Source organism: Carettochelys insculpta, chromosome 7, assembly GCF_033958435.1.
Source record: "Carettochelys insculpta isolate YL-2023 chromosome 7, ASM3395843v1, whole genome shotgun sequence".
NCBI classification, from domain to species: domain Eukaryota; kingdom Metazoa; phylum Chordata; order Testudines; family Carettochelyidae; genus Carettochelys; species Carettochelys insculpta.
In genome coordinates, this window is record NC_134143.1 from 4,416,742 (window position 1) to 4,433,655 (window position 16,914).

General features: G+C 41.4%; 1 protein-coding gene across 18 annotated transcripts in view; it reads right to left on the reverse strand.

Moving 5' to 3' along the window:
- The window catches only part of USP54 (ubiquitin specific peptidase 54), a 202,991-nt gene that overhangs the window by 47,146 nt on the left and 138,931 nt on the right, over positions 1-16,914 (reverse strand). For 16 of the 18 annotated variants that reach the window (XR_012646231.1, XR_012646232.1, XM_074999694.1 and 13 more), the window contains 4 exons: positions 14,519-14,668; positions 12,322-12,490; positions 3,956-4,126; positions 94-225 (listed from right to left, as the gene is read on the reverse strand). Coding sequence is in view for 16 of the 18 variants with exons in the window: in XM_074999694.1 (XP_074855795.1) it covers positions 94-225; positions 3,956-4,126; positions 12,322-12,490; positions 14,519-14,668 (622 nt within the window). In the remaining 2 variants the exon portion in view is untranslated. The remainder of the gene's footprint in view (positions 1-93; positions 226-3,955; positions 4,127-12,321; positions 12,491-14,518; positions 14,669-16,914) is intronic. The other 2 variants (XM_074999704.1, XM_074999695.1) reach the window with 1 other exon arrangement.

The following is a 16,914-nucleotide window of genomic DNA, read 5'->3' on the forward strand; positions in this document are numbered from 1 at the left end:
GAAATCAGCAAAGGTAGGTGCACATACACACAAATATTAAAAAAAAAACACATCCAGAGGCTGTGATGAAGCTAATAAAACAATGCCCCTTGCCTTCACTATGGTATCCTGATGACTGTATGTCATCCCCTTTTTTCCGAGACCGGCTAGAACTCCTCTTGCGGTCCATCAGAGAGCTCTTTTTGGAAATATGCCTCTGATTACATTCACTGTCAGTTAGGTGTCCTGAAAGAATAGAACAGTTACATGGCAAAGTCTTTGGATTGGTTGCTCATTCTAAGCATAGGAAGTCCTTCTCACTCTTTCTGATCTGCACAGACTCTCTGTGCTAAGTGGCAGCTTCTAATAAGCAAAATAATTTACTTTATATAATTTGTATCTAGACATTTTTAGAAATAGTCACAAAAGAGCAACAAAACGATTCAAGGGACTGTGTTAAATGAGACAGACCATTCAGACAGACGGGAGCAGTAGATTGTGCCTTGCCTCGTAACGCTCCAGGGACAACAGTATACTGCACTACCAAACTCCAGCTGCTCTCATGCTCTTAAATGCACACAACTTTAAAACAAACCTGGTTAGCTTGACTTTATTCTTGTCACAAATTCTCTTTTGCACACTATGCACAAATCTTTTCCTTGCATCAACTGAGTTAGCAAACATTTGTTTACAATTTAGCACAAATTTTCTCTATAAGGGATTTTTTCCCTTTGATAACAGTGCCTCATCCTCCGACTAATTTTTTACCAGGCTAATGACCACAATTTTTTTTAATTAAAATGTTTGAAATCTCCTCAATTGTGATTACCAATAATGGATACACATGCATGAGCACTCATTCCTGGGGCTCTTACAAGTCTAAGACCCCAAATCTGAATACACATGCACATGTGTGATTTTTCTCATAAGAGCAATCCCATTCCAAATCAGGACTGCTCCCCAGAGCAGGAAAAGCATGAAGTTTGAGAAGGGGACCCAAAGGCGTTCCAGCCTTTCCACCATTAACTTCAATCTTGTACAGGTGTAGCAAATAAAAATTCCAATTCCCTGGGAATTGTCAGGTGACCTTTGCAGGAAAAGCTGATGGTCCCCATCCAATTCTTCTCCATAGAGCCTGTATCATGGAACTTGCCATTGCAATTAGCTTCTTGAATTAATCTTTTCAAATAAGTATCAAAATTTTAAAAATATCTAAAAGCAGAAGGAGAATTTGTTTTTAGGGATAGGTGCTATATCAACAAAGGTGTGACAGTTAACATGCAAGGGCAGTCCACTCAAAGAGGCTAATGAAACAAACATCCTGCGTGTCAATGTGTTTATGAAACCAAAGAACAGTGACTTTGTAGTAGATACTGCATAGAGGGACAAAAGATACATGAAAAAAAACTTCCGTTCTGATGGCAATGGTATGTTTGGGCATGTCCAGGGTTGTCACAGCAGCTATTTAAAGAGCACCACAGCTGCTGGAGTTGGGGCTCTCAGACACAGCAAGAATATTTATCTAGTCCTATAATACATTTAGCCTCTGTGGATTGGGAGGTTGACTGCTTTGGGGTAGAATGGACAAAGGCCAGTGATGAGGCAGCATGGCACAAGTGCAGTATCTTTTTGCATGTTGTACGTGGACTATGAACGCCAATCTCCAAAGCTCTCAATCTAGCATCTTTCACTAATTTGCTGAGTTAACAAAACCGGATTTGTCCTAAGCACTCAACACATACATGCGAAATGTGCCCCTGGAGAAGTATTTTTACATGCTAGATGCCTCATATTCAAGCAACTCTATGGCTTAATAGGAAACAGAGTTGCTCATGGCAAGTATCTTTACAGCCACAAAGGCAGTGAGCAGAAATGTAGAGAAAAAAATGAAACCAAACCTCTGAAGACAGATCCCAAAGTGATCTCAGGAGTTTGAGCAAAGAAGTTAGAATGGACACATTAGTTAGCTTGAAAGCAGTGGCTACCAGAAGTGGCAGAGGGCTAGCTCAGCCACTTATAGTGAGCACCACCCATCCCCATCCCAACAGACCTAGGTGTTTGATGGCACATAGCCCCAGTGGTCTTCCTTCCCAGGAGGGCAATGTGGGATGGGATCCACAGAATTCTGTGGTGGAAGAGTAGGGAAAGTGGTCATTAATAAGGAAAACAGCTTTCTCCCAGACTGATTCAATAGCAGCTGCAGTTGACAGGAGTGATGGAGTAGCTCCTTTACAGTCCCAGGAATCAGCATTTTATGGCTGAGCTGTTGTGTGAAGCTGGGAGAGTCACTTTTTTGCGGACATCTTGAGCAGCAAAGGATGAGGAAGTAGCAAGCAGATTAGATCAACTAATAGCTAGTTCAGAAGAGAGAAGGCAGTTTTGATTTAGTTAGTTAGTGATGGTTTAAAGCTGGAGTGAGAAACATGGGATAGAATCAGCAGAAAAAGAAATTAAAGGAGAAAGTCACTATGCAAATCATGGAATCAATAATATATATGTTGAACTTCATTTGCTCATGTGTTTTCATCCCTTCTCCCACCAATCACCTCTTCAATCCAGTTCAACTGTAAGTGCTGCAGGGCATGAGCCTCTCTAATTATGTCTGCATACTATGGGATATAAATAATATCCCATTTTAGGATTTTTGTTGCTCTAAAGACCCATAATATTGGGGTTTTTGTCATTATCAAACTTTGGCCTACATTTCCTCCTGGCCTACACTTCCTCCAGTCTCTCTCCTCCAGGACTACTGTGGCATCCTTAGTTGCTAAACATTTAACAGAGTGATAGGAAAAACATCAATCATCCAGAACCAATGGCTTGGAGTGCCAGTTACTGAATACATGGTGAGGAATAAATGAGCACTGAAGAACACTGGTTTGAAATCTACTCTTAAATTTCAGTTCTTTGTTATGAGAAATACCTCCTCCAATTCTGGTCCAAACTGAAAGTAAATATTTGAACCATAGATGGTACCAGCAGGAGGGCAATAACTTGCTGGGTGAAACAGTACAGAAATGTGCTGCTTGGAGAAATGTTGGTGTAACAAACAGCTACCTATCTAACACATATGCTAAACAGAAGGAGAGATGTAGGCTGGATATTAGGAAAAACTATTTCACCAAGAGGGTGGTGAAGCACTCTAGATCCCTAGAGGTTTTCAAGTCCCGGCTTGACATAGCCATGGCTAGGATGATTTATTTGGGGTTGATCCTGCTTTAGGCATGGGGCTGGACTAGATGACCTCCTTAGGTTCCTTCCAGCCCTAGAATTCTACGAGTCTATGATTTTTTGTGAAACCAATTTGGTTTGGTGCACACAACATTAATTCAGTTTATAGATACACTTACCAGGTCACCTTTTTGGTGTGTGGAATGTTCCACTCTTCTAATCAGTGCAGTCCTTTATTAGAAGTTAGTGTTATAGCTCTGTGCTTCATTCAGGAAGAGACTGGCCAGGTCCCAGGCTGGATGCTTTGTGATAAGCACTGGCCACAGCTGATAGGTTTGCCTTGAGACCACCATCTTATTTCCCACTAGATTCTTCCGCCAGACCCCTTACCAAACTTCCCCCATACTACAGATTCTCTTTCCACTCCACACCCTCTGCTATATTGCCTCCTCAATGTAGGCAGACAGCTATCCCCTATCCTCCCAACTTCACTGCTGTCCACCTTAAGCAGAAACTCCCTGAGGAACAGATACTGGTCTCAGTAGTGGGGACTGCTTTCCCATATGGCTTCGGCTACCTGAATGTAGGAGCCTGCACGTGCCACTCAGTGACCTGCTGAAATAGTGTTTTGTAAAGCTGCACCACACTGTTGATTGTGGGCCACAATTAACCAGATGCCAGCACTCCAAAGAACACTTATACATCAATATGCAATCGGCTATATTTACGCAGATATTGTTTAATAAGCTCGACTTGTAATCCTCAGATTCACAATGGCTACATGACCACAAAGGGCATCTGCTACCTGTGTCCCTGCTGCTTTGCGAAGCTGTGTCATTGTCCATATTGTAGATGACTGTCCCCTGGGAGTCAGAAGAGAAGTGACTGACCACAGACTCATGGTGTGAGTGTTTATAAGGATAGCTCTCTGTAGAGGAGTCTGTCCTGGTGTCACTCGAGATGGAAGGCTCCCTCCCTAATGAAGGAAGTAATGGCAAAGGTCAGTCTCTCTTTCAGAAATACAGATAGACGAGATTATGATCGGAACAGAATGGAGAAAACTAAACAGAAGCAAAGAAATAGGTGTATGAACAAAGGAATATGGAAGAACACCTAGACTACAATCATGGATTCAAAGATGGTGTCACAAACTCAGAGATGTTGGGTTGACAGGAGGGAGACTCATATCATCTAGCCTGATCTCTTTTCATCTAGGGGAGAGGTCAAAATACATTTTTGCATAAAATATGACTATTTAAATGCCTACAAGTCTGCCAAAACACCTTATGATGAAAAATTTGCCAATAGCCATGTAAACTATCAACAAATTAATTTCAAGTTGACTTTGTTCTTTATTAATGAACAAGCCTATCAACATAATTAAACTGATTGCTATAAGGTATCACCAAGGCCAAAAACTAAGATTCTAGAAGAAAATTGGAGATTTATATGGATAAAAAGAATATTCAGTGTTATAATAGTTAATGCCAAAAACTTTCAAAAGAAACTTTAAACTTCATGCTTCAGGGTCTAAATCATTCTAATGGCTATGGAAGAGGACACACCTAATGCATGGTATCTTGCATCTTTCCTCTTAAGCACTGATTGCTGGCTGCTGTTGAAGACAGGCTCCTGAATGAGGTGAACCACAAGTTTGACTGAGTGTAACATTTCTCCTGTCCCTAAACTCTTTAAATATATAGACAGAATTTTCTTTCTCCTTTTTTCTCAACCTGCAGAAAAAATTATTTGAATAGTTTATAAGATTTTATGTATAACATACCCATCCACACATATATGTGCACGTGATGGAACTAAAGAAATGCAAAACTGAACACTGGCTCAAAACTGATGATTTAAGCCGCTACTTCCATGGTCACTTGGATTTTTTCTGAGAGCAAATCAAACAGTCAAGATCAAATTTCTGTGAAAGTTGTCTTTTAGATTCACAGTCCTCTCCCAGTTCCCTCTTAGTTAAAAGTTTCACTGTTCCTGAGCAATACTGTGGGAGATCAGTCATGAAAGGACAGATGATTGTAGATAGCTAGAGACCAGTACCATAGAATGCTGTGAGTGTCAGGGCCTGGAGCTTGAAATGGACTCTATTCAACAGCACGCCAAGCACCACAGGAAGGGAATACCACAGTGAATTTTATGACTATGGATGGAGAGGTGTGTTACATTTTGTATCAGCTGAAGCTTTCTCAGAAGAATTTGGCTTCAGTACTAGATAGGATGAGATACAGTGAGTACCCTGAAGATTTGTTTCTCATTTGATAGGGGGCATTCTGATGGACAGTCAGATGGGCAGGTCGATTTAATCAGAGGGCAGAAAATAGCTCACTTTTAAATGATGTTGTAAAGGAGACAAGTTCTCTGAGGCATTTCTCTCTCTCTCCCCCACAGCACCATGCAAACTTCTCTGGGTTCAGCTTTATCCAATGCATATTTCAGCCAAACACTGATGTAGCTGGGAGACAGATTATTGACATTTGACATAAAGGCACTGTACAGCTAGATGTCATTTACAGTCTGCTGGCACATCAGCTAGCATTCTCTCATCAGCCCTCTCAGTACCTTCATATAGACACTGAAAACAGTGAGGGAGAGGATTTGCTTGGTCTCAGCAGTGAGGATTTTAGAGCTGGAAGAACAGGTTGCTCGTAATGACCTTCCATTTTCACTTTGAAGGAAACTAGATTAACCACTTTAGGATTAGATGCTGGTCCAAAAGAATGTGTATGAATGTACCTGCCCTTGATGATCAACCAGAACTACAAGAGTAGTCTTTATAGCACAGGGATGGGCAATCATTTTTGATGGGGAAAGCACTCCCATAATATGGTAAGTGGCGAAGGGCCGTACACTTCCATGATATTAATGGAGGTGGTGCGGGTTCTCAGATAGGCTGGGTGCAGAAGGGAGCTCAAAGCAGGTGGATTACTGTGTGTGGAGTCTAGGAGGTAGCTGGGCTGAAGGAGGGGATTGTGACCTGGGACAAGAGACTGGGGTGCAGGGCCTGGGAGGGGGTTGTGACTTAGGGCAGGGTTGCAGGAGTGAGTTGGCAGGTGTTTGGGGTGTGACCTGAGACAGGGGATTTGGGTACAGAGACTGGGAGGGGGGTGAGGTGCAGATGGTAATGGATGTTGTGGGGGCAGCGGTGCAGGAGGGGTGTGTCAAGGGTTGGGGGGAGGGAGGAGGTGGGGTGCCAGAGACAAGCTCTGGCCAAGGAGGCGACTACGTACGTGGTTCCTGGCCAGCAGCCTAACAGAACCCTCAGGCAAGCTCCATGCATTCCACGCCCCTGCATGCTGTTCAAACAAGCTGGCTGCAGGAGCCATGTGCTTTTCTGAGTGATGAGGCAATCCTGCGTGTGGGGGCAATGTGTAAAGCCTCTCCCCCTACCCCCAAGGCTTACAGCAGTGGGCCAGATCCAGTGACTTAGCAGGTCACATCCGTATATTGCCCACCCCATTATAGCATGTCCTGGCCTAAAACTTGCCAGACACCCTAGCACATAATAGGTGGCATGGGAGACCCTTTTTTAAAAGTTTCTCAATTAGTTTGCCTATTAATTGGAGACAAGACACTAAAGTGGCTGTATGCAAGATCTGTTGTTGAGTGATGGTTTCATTAGTATCCACTAGAATGTTGTTAATTTTAGAGAGCCTGTGATAGATGGTCATTACTTCATATAATGAGGATGATCTGTAGTAGAGACACTCAATGCTGTCTACAGCTTCACCAGCCAAAAAGCCACAAGGACCAGAGAGTCACAAGGGGGGACCATGGCTGCTATAATAGGATTTAAAACTAAGGGCTTATCTACACTAGTAATTAGACTGTGGCAAGCTGGTATGTGAATATAGCCCACATGAGGAGGCCCTGGTTTAACTGCCCGTATAATCTGCTGAAACTTACTAACAGTTCATTAGTAACAGAGAGATGGCCATGTTACGCTCTATTCCATCAAAACAAAAAAGCAGTCATGTAGCACTTTAAAGACTAACAAAATACTTTATTAGGTGATGAGATTTTGTGGGACAGACCCACTTCTTCAGATCTGTAGCCATACCAGAACAGACTCAATATATAAAGCACAGAGGTCCAAAAACTGTTAAGGTTGACAAATCAGAAAATTTGTTATCATTATTAGCAAATCAGATAGAAGAGCGGGGCTGGAGAGGTTGGGGAAGGAGTAAGAGTTAGGTGAAACACCAAAGTATGTAACAGAGTCAGGCAGTTGCTGTCCCTGTTCAAACCATGTGTTAATGTGTTGAATTTGAATATGAATGTTAGTTACGAACATTCTCTCTGTAGACTGTTAAAGTCTCTTTTCTGCAGAACACAAACTCTCAGGCCTTTAACAGAGTGGCTCACACCATTAAAGTGCTGGCTGACAGGTTTGTGCATTTCTGATGTCTACTCTATGTCCATGTATCTGATTTGCCAACAATAACAATTTTTCGGATTTGTCAACCTTGATAACAATTTTTGGACCTCTTGTTTTATATATTGAGTCTGTTCTGGTAAGGCTATAGATTTGAAAAAGTGGGTCTGTCCCACGAAAGCTCATCACCTAATAAATTATTTTGTTAGTTTTTAAAGTGCTACATGACTGCTTTTTGTTTTGGTAGAATACAGACTAACAAGGCTACCTCTCTGTTACTCTTCAATATGCAAGGCACTACATTTAGCCATTTGGAATAGAAATCCATCCACATGAAAAAACTCAGCCAGATACAAACAGATATCATCTCTCTCTCAGAATGCAAGAAGATGGATATCTTACCCAAGGGACTGACAGTGAAAAACTCATTACAATTGACATACTACACTGACTACATTGAGAATCTATGCCACACACATTCCAAGAAACTGAGGAACCACTTGATAAAAATCCTTTACAATAAATAAGACAAGATTAAGAATGAACTCTCTGAACTTGAAACTCTCATTAATAATCAGGCACCCATGCAATCTCTCACAGAATGAGACTTTACCTATACTACACAAGAAATCCATAAAGCACACTTCCACTCCCTACAAAAATAGAAGGACAATAAACTATCTAAATTACTTTACACCTCAGGATACTACAACTACAACAACCACAGCTCACCAGACAATATTGTTAACCTTTCCAGCTACAACCTCAGCCCAGCAGAAAAGTCTCTCTCAGCAGAAAAGTCTCCAGGGGTCTCTCTTTCAGCCCCACTTCCTTCACAAACATAATACAATTTTGTGGGGACATCGAAGCCTTCTTTTACCACTTCCATCTAAAGGAATGCTTCCAACACACCTATGAACATCAGTCGGACTTGATTGACCCCCGCTACAAATGCCAAAAGAAGAACTCTGTGTGGACTCCCCCCCGATGGTCGTAGTGACAGTCTGGATTTCTACATTCAATGCTTCTGCGACCGTGCACAGACTGATGTTATACACAAACACCACCAAATGAGAGACAATCTCAGCTATGCTGAATGCTATGCTGTTCAGAGTCTCAAAAATAACTCTGACATTATAATCAAACCAGCTGACAAAGGAAACAAAAAAGCAGTCCAGTAGCACTTTAAAGACTAAGAAAATAATTTATTAGGTGATGAACTTTTGTGGGACAGACCTACTTTCACGAAAGCTCATCACCTAATAAATTATTTTCTTAGTCTTTAAAGTGCTACTGGACTGCTTTTTTGTTTTCATAGTATATAGACCAGCACAGCTATCTCTCTGTTACTATTCAGCGGACAAAGGGGGTGCTGTTGCCATCATGAATAAGTCAGACTATGAACAGGAGGCAGCCAGACAACTCTCCAACACCACATTTTACAGACCTCTCTCCGCTGATCCCGCTTTAGAATTCCAAAAGAATCTACACCATCTACATAAGGAATTACCTGCTTCTACTCAATACCTTATTCACTCAGACACACCATCTGTGCCCTGACCTGTATTATTCTAGTTACTTCCTAAAATCCACAAACCTGGAAACCCCGGATGCCTTATCATTTTGGGTATTGGCACCCTCACTACTGGACTATCCAGCTATGTAGACTCCCTCCTCAAATCCTATGCCACCAACACTCCTAGCTATCTCCAAGATACCACTGACTTCCTGATGAAATTATGAAACGTCGGAAAACTTCCTGACAACACCATCCTTGCCACCATAGATGTAGAAGTTCTCTACACTAATATTCCAAATGAAGATGGACTACAAGCAATCAGGAATACCATCCCTGACATTACCACAGCCAATCTGGTGTCTGACCTAAGTAATTTTGTTCTCACACACAATTATTTCTGATTTGTGGACAAATTATATCTCCAGATTAGTGGCACTGCTGTGGGCACCCGCATGGCCCCATAATATGCTAATATATTTATGGCTGACTTGCAACAACGATTCCTCAGCTCTCATCCCATATTACCCCTCCTTTACTTACATCAATGACATCTTTATCATTTGAACCCATGGTAAAGAGACTCTAGAATAATTCCACAGAGACTTTAACAACCTGCACCCCACCATCAAATTATGCCTTGACCACTCCACACGAGAGATACATTTCCTGGGCACTACAGTACAAATTACTGATGGCCAGATCAATACCACTCTCTACTGGAAACCCACTGACTTCTACACTTACCTACATGCTTCTAGCTTACATCCTGCACATACCACACGATCCATTGTTTACAGTCAAGCCCTGAGATACAATCGCATCTGCTCTGATCCTACTGACAGAGACCAAAAACTACAAGATCTCTTCCAAACATTAATAAATCTTAATTACCCATCAGCAGAAGTATGAAAAAGAAATTGACGGGGCCAGAGAATACCCAGAAACCAACTACTCCAAGATAGGCCCAAAAAAGCCAATAACAGAACATCACTCATTACTACCTACAGCCCCCAACTCAAACCACTGCAATGCATCATTAAAGACCTACAACCTACCCTAAATCATGATGCCACACTCCAGGAAGCCCCAGGTGACAGGCCTGTTCTCTCCTATAGACAACCTCCCAACCTTATGAGGATTCTCACCAGCAACCACAGGCTACACCACAATAATATTATTCCTGGAACTTTTCCTTTCAACAAGTCCCGTTGCCAACATTGTCCACATATCTATTCTGGAGATACCATGACTGGACCTAACCGTGTTAATTACAGAATCATGGGCACATTCTCCTGTTCCTCAACCAACATCATATATGCCATCATGTGCCAACAATGCCCACACGCTTTGTATATATGGCAGACTGCAAACACTCTTTGCCAAAGAATGAATGAACATAGAAGAGACATCAAAAATTTCCAAATACACAAACCTGTCAGCCAGCACTTTAATGGTGTGAGCCACTCTGTTAAAGACCTGAGAGTTAGTGTTCTGCAGAAAAGTGACTTTAACAACCATCTTGGAACTAACATTCATATTCAAATTCGACATATTAACACATAGTCTGAACAGGGACAGCAATTACCTGACCCAATATAATGACTCTTTCACATACTCTGATGTTTGATCTAACACTTATTCCCCTCCAGCCCCGCTCTTCTATCTGATTTGCCAACAATGATAACAATGTTTTTGATTTGTTAACCTTGATAACAATTTTTGGACCTCTGTGCTTTATATATTTGAGTCTATTCTGGTAAGGCTACAGATCTGAAGAAGTGGGTCTGTCCCACCAAATCTCATCACCTAATAAATTATTTTGTTAGTCTTTAAAGTGCTACATGACTGCTTTTTTGTTTTAACAGTTCATTAGAGAATTTTGATCTAGTTCTCCAAACAAAGTGCATTAACAAACTGTTCGCATGCATCAGCAGGATGTATATGGACAGTTACACTGCAGCAGGTTAGCATAGGGCAGGTTCACATCCAGCTTGCTATGGTCTAATTGTTGTGCAGACAAGACCTAATTATGTGAATGGGACGAATTCCTGGAAGGACAGTGCCATTTTTCTAGTCCTGCTTTCAAGACTGTTGCTCCTGGCAACCTATGAATCCCTCCCAAATGCAGGTAAGCATCTCCTCAAGTATCCAAAAATAGAATCAGCATTACTGACACAGTGAAAACTCATATACAGTTTCTATCTGCCAGCACAGTCTGACTTCTAGATTGCTTTTAACATGTGCCTCTCAAAATACCTATACTTCCTCTTTATAGGAAACCTAATCACTTCAGTCTGTTCAGTGTCTGAATTTATCTGGATAATAAACAAATTAGTCTTCTTCTCACAATCTCTACTTAAAAAAAATCTCTGAAGGCATCTTCATTGACCACATCTTTCCAATCCAATGCAATGCCACCAATAGTACTATGTTTTCTCTTCCTTATCCATTAGTTTATTATATCAATAGACTAATAAAGGCTATTTAAGATACAGTATTGCGTTGGATGCCTCATATAAACTCCAAGACATTCATGTTGGCAGTCACTCTCTTTATTCATTCTCTATGTTGTGTCAAAAGCATTGGTCACTTCTCTCTCACATTCTGTCTCTCTCCTCCTGCATCTTTCCTGTGAAAAGCTCAGAATAATTTTATGAATTCAGTCACTAGACAATCTGAAGAAACTGATACTGGTCCTCTCTACATCTACTCCACAAAGATCCCTCTGTATTCCTGTCTCAGTATTTTCTCCTAGACTTACAAATTTCCAGACACATTTAAAACAATAGAAACCGAAGGTTTTATGATGACATGGCTTTTTGTGATCCATTGCATAGATGACTATCTTTATACCTTTAAAAAGTAAAAGTACAGGCTCATCCTCTGGCTTAGCAACAGCATTATCTCTAGAGAAATTCTGGGCTCTCACAAGCTCCAAAGACAGTGAATTCTGTCCTGGATAGAGTGAATGAGGATGGATCATTACTTTACTTAACAGAAACCTTCCCCAGCTAATGTTTGGTCTTAAAAGAGAAACCCTGAAAGCAAGTCCATGAGGCAGGGGTATGTACTTATAGTACTGTAGTTTGGAAGTGAAAGGGTTAAGAATTAAAATATTGAGGATCTTTCTCAGGACTGTTGTTCAGCATTGATCGGTGACAGAGACTCAGCCAGTAAAACAGAGCCCAAAATGAAGCAAACTTTTGCAGACAGAAAGGCTTGAGAGGCGATGGGTATAAAGTGTACAGTTCAGACTATTTACCTGAGTCCTCACTGTCATAGCCAGTCTTGCTATACTTCTGTAAATCCACCTGAGGAGGCAAGTCCTGAACTGACACTGGAGTTCCTCTGGGATCTGCATAAAGCAGCAGCAAAGGCTGATAATGACCCTTGATGCACTTGGTCACAACATCTTTCCACTTTGGACCAATCTGTATTAAAAACAAAAACACTGCTCAGCTTTTCTTTTTCTCTTTCTCAGGTAAACCAAGAGAGTGGTTCTTAACTACTTCATATGCTATACTATACAACCAGTAACGCTCCCTGAATATCTGCCTCCTACTGTTTTTGATGTTCAGTGTGATAAGGGACAAGTGGGAGGTGATCACAATAAAGCTGCATTAATTCTCCCCTGAGCCCCATTCTACAGCCACATGCTTGGTAAAAATTCTGAAATGTTACTGAAAGTAAAGAGGCTAATTAAAATGAACATGTCTGTGCCCTCTTCTGACAGTCACCATACTGCAGAAAGGGGACATCACTTGTGATACTAGCTGGACAGTAACCCCTTGTCAGTAGAGATCAGAATTGGTTATGTCTTGTTTTGATAATCTAGATATTTGCTGTTTATAGTTTAACAATTAATGCTTGTTAGAATATAAGCTTACGCTAATATTCTTTCCCATTCAGAGTTTATTCATGTTAAGAAAAAAAATTACCAAATGAAATTTCTCAACATTTCACGGACCAAAATCAGAGTAGGTTTTCAATGTTACATCTTTCATAACACTGATTATCAACTAATCATAATTTACAAGATGCATTAAGTAAAAAAAACCAAACACACAAACCACAGATTTCCAGCACTGGGATTAACCGTGATCACAGCTAACATTTGGTGGGTACTCATCCAGCATGCAAGTGGTTAACCTTCTTGCTGTATAATCAATTCTTGCTCAGAAGGTCTGTATTTTCCATTATGGTGATTGTATTTACCGTTATGGTGAGCAGGACTTTTAATTCTTGCAGCCAGTATTCAGAAGAAAACTCTTCCCTGTGTTTTAGTGCAGGTTCTGTGCATCTTAACAAACAACTGCTCCAACAGGTGTGCTCCTTACACAGGTATTCTATTATAGCATTGTGTTATCCTTGGGAAGGTTGTACTGCACAGGAATGTGACCAATGAAAAGTGGAAGACTTACAGCTCTCCCTTAGAGACTGTGCTTGGTGTAATTATGGAAGAAAAATTTCCTCTGTTACTTCTGTGCCTTCATGAAAGGGGGAAACAGAAGGGAAGGGGCATGAGATAAAGCCCGATGAACTAATGCAACACAGTAATCATGAGCCAAGATCCCAGTGCTGATGGCTTTGATGCCCAGTATCTCATCCTAGGCGCAGAGGAGAAAAGGCACTGGTAAGAGAGGAGAAAATGTGCCTTGGGCTATGAGAGAGGAAAGGCATCCAAATATTTCAACTGTGAATCTGAGCAGTGGGGATTCAATAGCAACTCCATTTGTTAGGTGGCTGGAATTAGAAAGCGGGGAGTGACAAATGCATCCATGGGTTCAGGTGAATCGTAGAATTCCAACAAACAGAATAAAGTCAAGACTGGCAGGCAATTAAACACAGCCAAAGAGAGGGCATGTGGGCCTTCTGGTATCACTGAACAGTTGCCAGTTTACCTGGTTCTGGTTGCCATACGGGTCTCTGCTACACAGGAGTCCACAGTTGTTTTGACTTTTACCATCAGCAGTGAAGGTACCAAGAAATCAAAGAAAGATCAATGGGAATGGAAAAAAGAACCCCATCTTGAGATGACACCACAAAGATCAGAAATAATGTAGATCATAGGATGCTCCCCATCATATAACCAGAGTGCATCTTTGAATTGAGAAGGAATAAGATTCTGAACATTCATTTTTCTTTTCTTCCCTTTCCCCTTCTGAGTATCTCAAACTCTTTATATTCTCCCTTCTTTTAAGCCTTACTTTTATTTCTTTACGATTCTCCCATTTTAAGCAGGTCATTCTCTTTTGCAAAATCAGACCTTCTGGAGAAAGCCTCTCCTACCTAGGACTTAAAGTGTTAGCTTGTTCAGAGAAACCTTTAGGCACAATGAAGTTAAGTAGGACCTCAGAAATGAGTTTCTGATATCTTTGGAAAGCAGCATGGGTCTACCCTCTCACCAATACCCAAAGAGATCTTAGCATTTACAAAAATAATCCATGCTATTTCCTTACCTCTTTGACATGGGCATCATCAAAGTACATCCACTTACGGATCTTTGTTTGGAAAAAGAAGGTGGAGTAATGTTTTCCATAGTAACAGATCATTCCCACCAAATATAGCTCTGACTGCTTCGCTCTGTCATCAGTTACTCTGAAGAAAAGCTTCCGGGGTGCAGAAAAGCAAGGAGAGAAGAAAAAAGATAATAAACTTCTGTTCATTGTTCCATTTAAAGAGTTAAAAACACTTTACAGAGCTGTGTTAAGTGTTCTATGACAATTCTATGCAAATGAGGCATAGAATAGTTAAATATTGCCCCGTTTGTCACCACCCCAACCCAGTGCTGCTTCTTTTACACAAGCAAACAGATTAATAAACATGGAGTGGGCCTGGATGCTGGTGCCTGTTCTCAAGCAACATCCAGATTGCCATGGAAAAGAGATGCTACAGGGTGAAGCTCTTAATTCTAGATGCCTGAAAACCTGTGGCAAAGTATCCCTCTTCCCTTTCCTGTGGGCTTACCATCAATGTTCCCTCTAATCTTTTCCATCCAGACATGGAATAATTTTTATATGCACCAAGGCATATGTGAATGTGCACCACCAGGAGAAACAAACCCAGATGTGGACACACAGCCATTGAGCTGGGCAGCGTTTGAATTTCTTCTGAGGGGCTGCATAAGTGTGCTGCTTACAGAGAATACTGCTTGTATCTGCAAATTAATGTCTGTGTAGCCCAGCAACCTGCCTGTTATTGTACTTGCAGTTAAGCATTTCTTCTCAAAGACAAAATTTAACCGCGCTCCTCAAGCGCTGAATGCACTGCAGTGAATTATTTCTTTCAAAACAAGAGTTAACCTTGCACCAATAACAATGTATGTACTGTCAGCCCAACTCTTGTGCTTTGTATGCTTGCAGCTGAAAGCTTGCCTGTGGGCACATCATCCACAACAGCACAGAAACCAGAAGGCAGAAAAATAAAGCCTCACACTCAGCAGGCTTGCGCATTCCTCCGAGACTTATGAGGGTCCACTTAATGCATGGAGACTTACACTGTTGGAGAACATGCACACTGAGCAACAGGACAGGAAAGCATGCAGGGAATACAAACATTAAACACAGGATGAGATGGCACAGCTTATGAGGGAGTAAAAGCCATGCAGAGGTATCTAGCTGAGGTTCAAGAAAGACAGCTAGATCTTAAAGTCCTACTGCATCGAGTGATGAATTTGCTGCCTCTTCCTCTCCCAGACCTCTTAGAATGGGGGTGGGGACAGAGGAGGAAAAAAGGGAAGAGTAACTCCAGTACCCCTTAACTAAACAAAAAAGCGGTAAAGTAGCACTTTAAAGGCTAACAAAATAATTTATTAGGTGATGAGCTTTTGTGGGGCAGACCCACGTCTTCAGGTCTAGAGATAGTGCTGAAAGTGAATTGGCATGATGATTTTATAACAGAGAGATACAAACAAAAAAACTGAAATGAAAACTGACAAATCAGGTACATAGTAAAGAAGGGGGATGAGGAGTGAGGAGGAGTGGGGAGAAAATTACTTAGTACAAGAATCTACTAAGCTAAGTGGCTTATCCTTGTACGTAACTGCTGGAAATGGTTCAGGGAGCAAAAGGCTGTCATTCCCACAGCTTTGATTGTTACCACAGTACCACTGTAAGCAACCAGTCATTCTCTCTCCCCTTCCCAGTGTTATCAGCCTCTTAGCTCCAGGTTACTTTTACTCTTTGCTGTTTCCCATCAATTTTTTGAGCATAATAAACAAATATGGATTGAAGTTAAACTCTTTATTCACTCAGCACACTTGCGTTAGTGGTAGGGTAGTTTACAGGACAATGTATACATTGAACGGAGCAGCTTGTAAGATCACTGAGAGAATTTATTAAAATGCTTTTTAAAGCCTCACAGAGACACAGTGGCCCTCAATGTGCTCTTTTCATTGCCCTGGCATCTGGCTGCTCAAAACTGGTTGACAGCTGATCTACCTCACTCCACGACCATGCCATAACATTTCCCCCATTACTTTAATGGATATTCTGGAGCACAAAGCAAGCAGCAACAATAGGAATATTGCTTTTACTGAAGTCTAACCTAATGAGCATACTATGCCAGTGTGCCTTTAAATATCCAAAGGCACATTCTACCTCTATTATGCACTTGTTCAGCCTATGGCTGGATTGCTCCTTACTGCTCTCCAGGCTGCCTGTGTACAGCTTCATACAATCATAGAATCCTACGCTGGGAAGGGACCTTAGGAGGTCATCTAGTTCAGCCCTCTGCCTGGATCAAACCTAACTAAATCATCTCAGCCAGGACTTTGTCAAGCTGGGACTTAAAAACCTCTAGGGATGGTGAGTCCACCATTTCTCTACATAGAACATTCCACTGCTTCACCACTCTC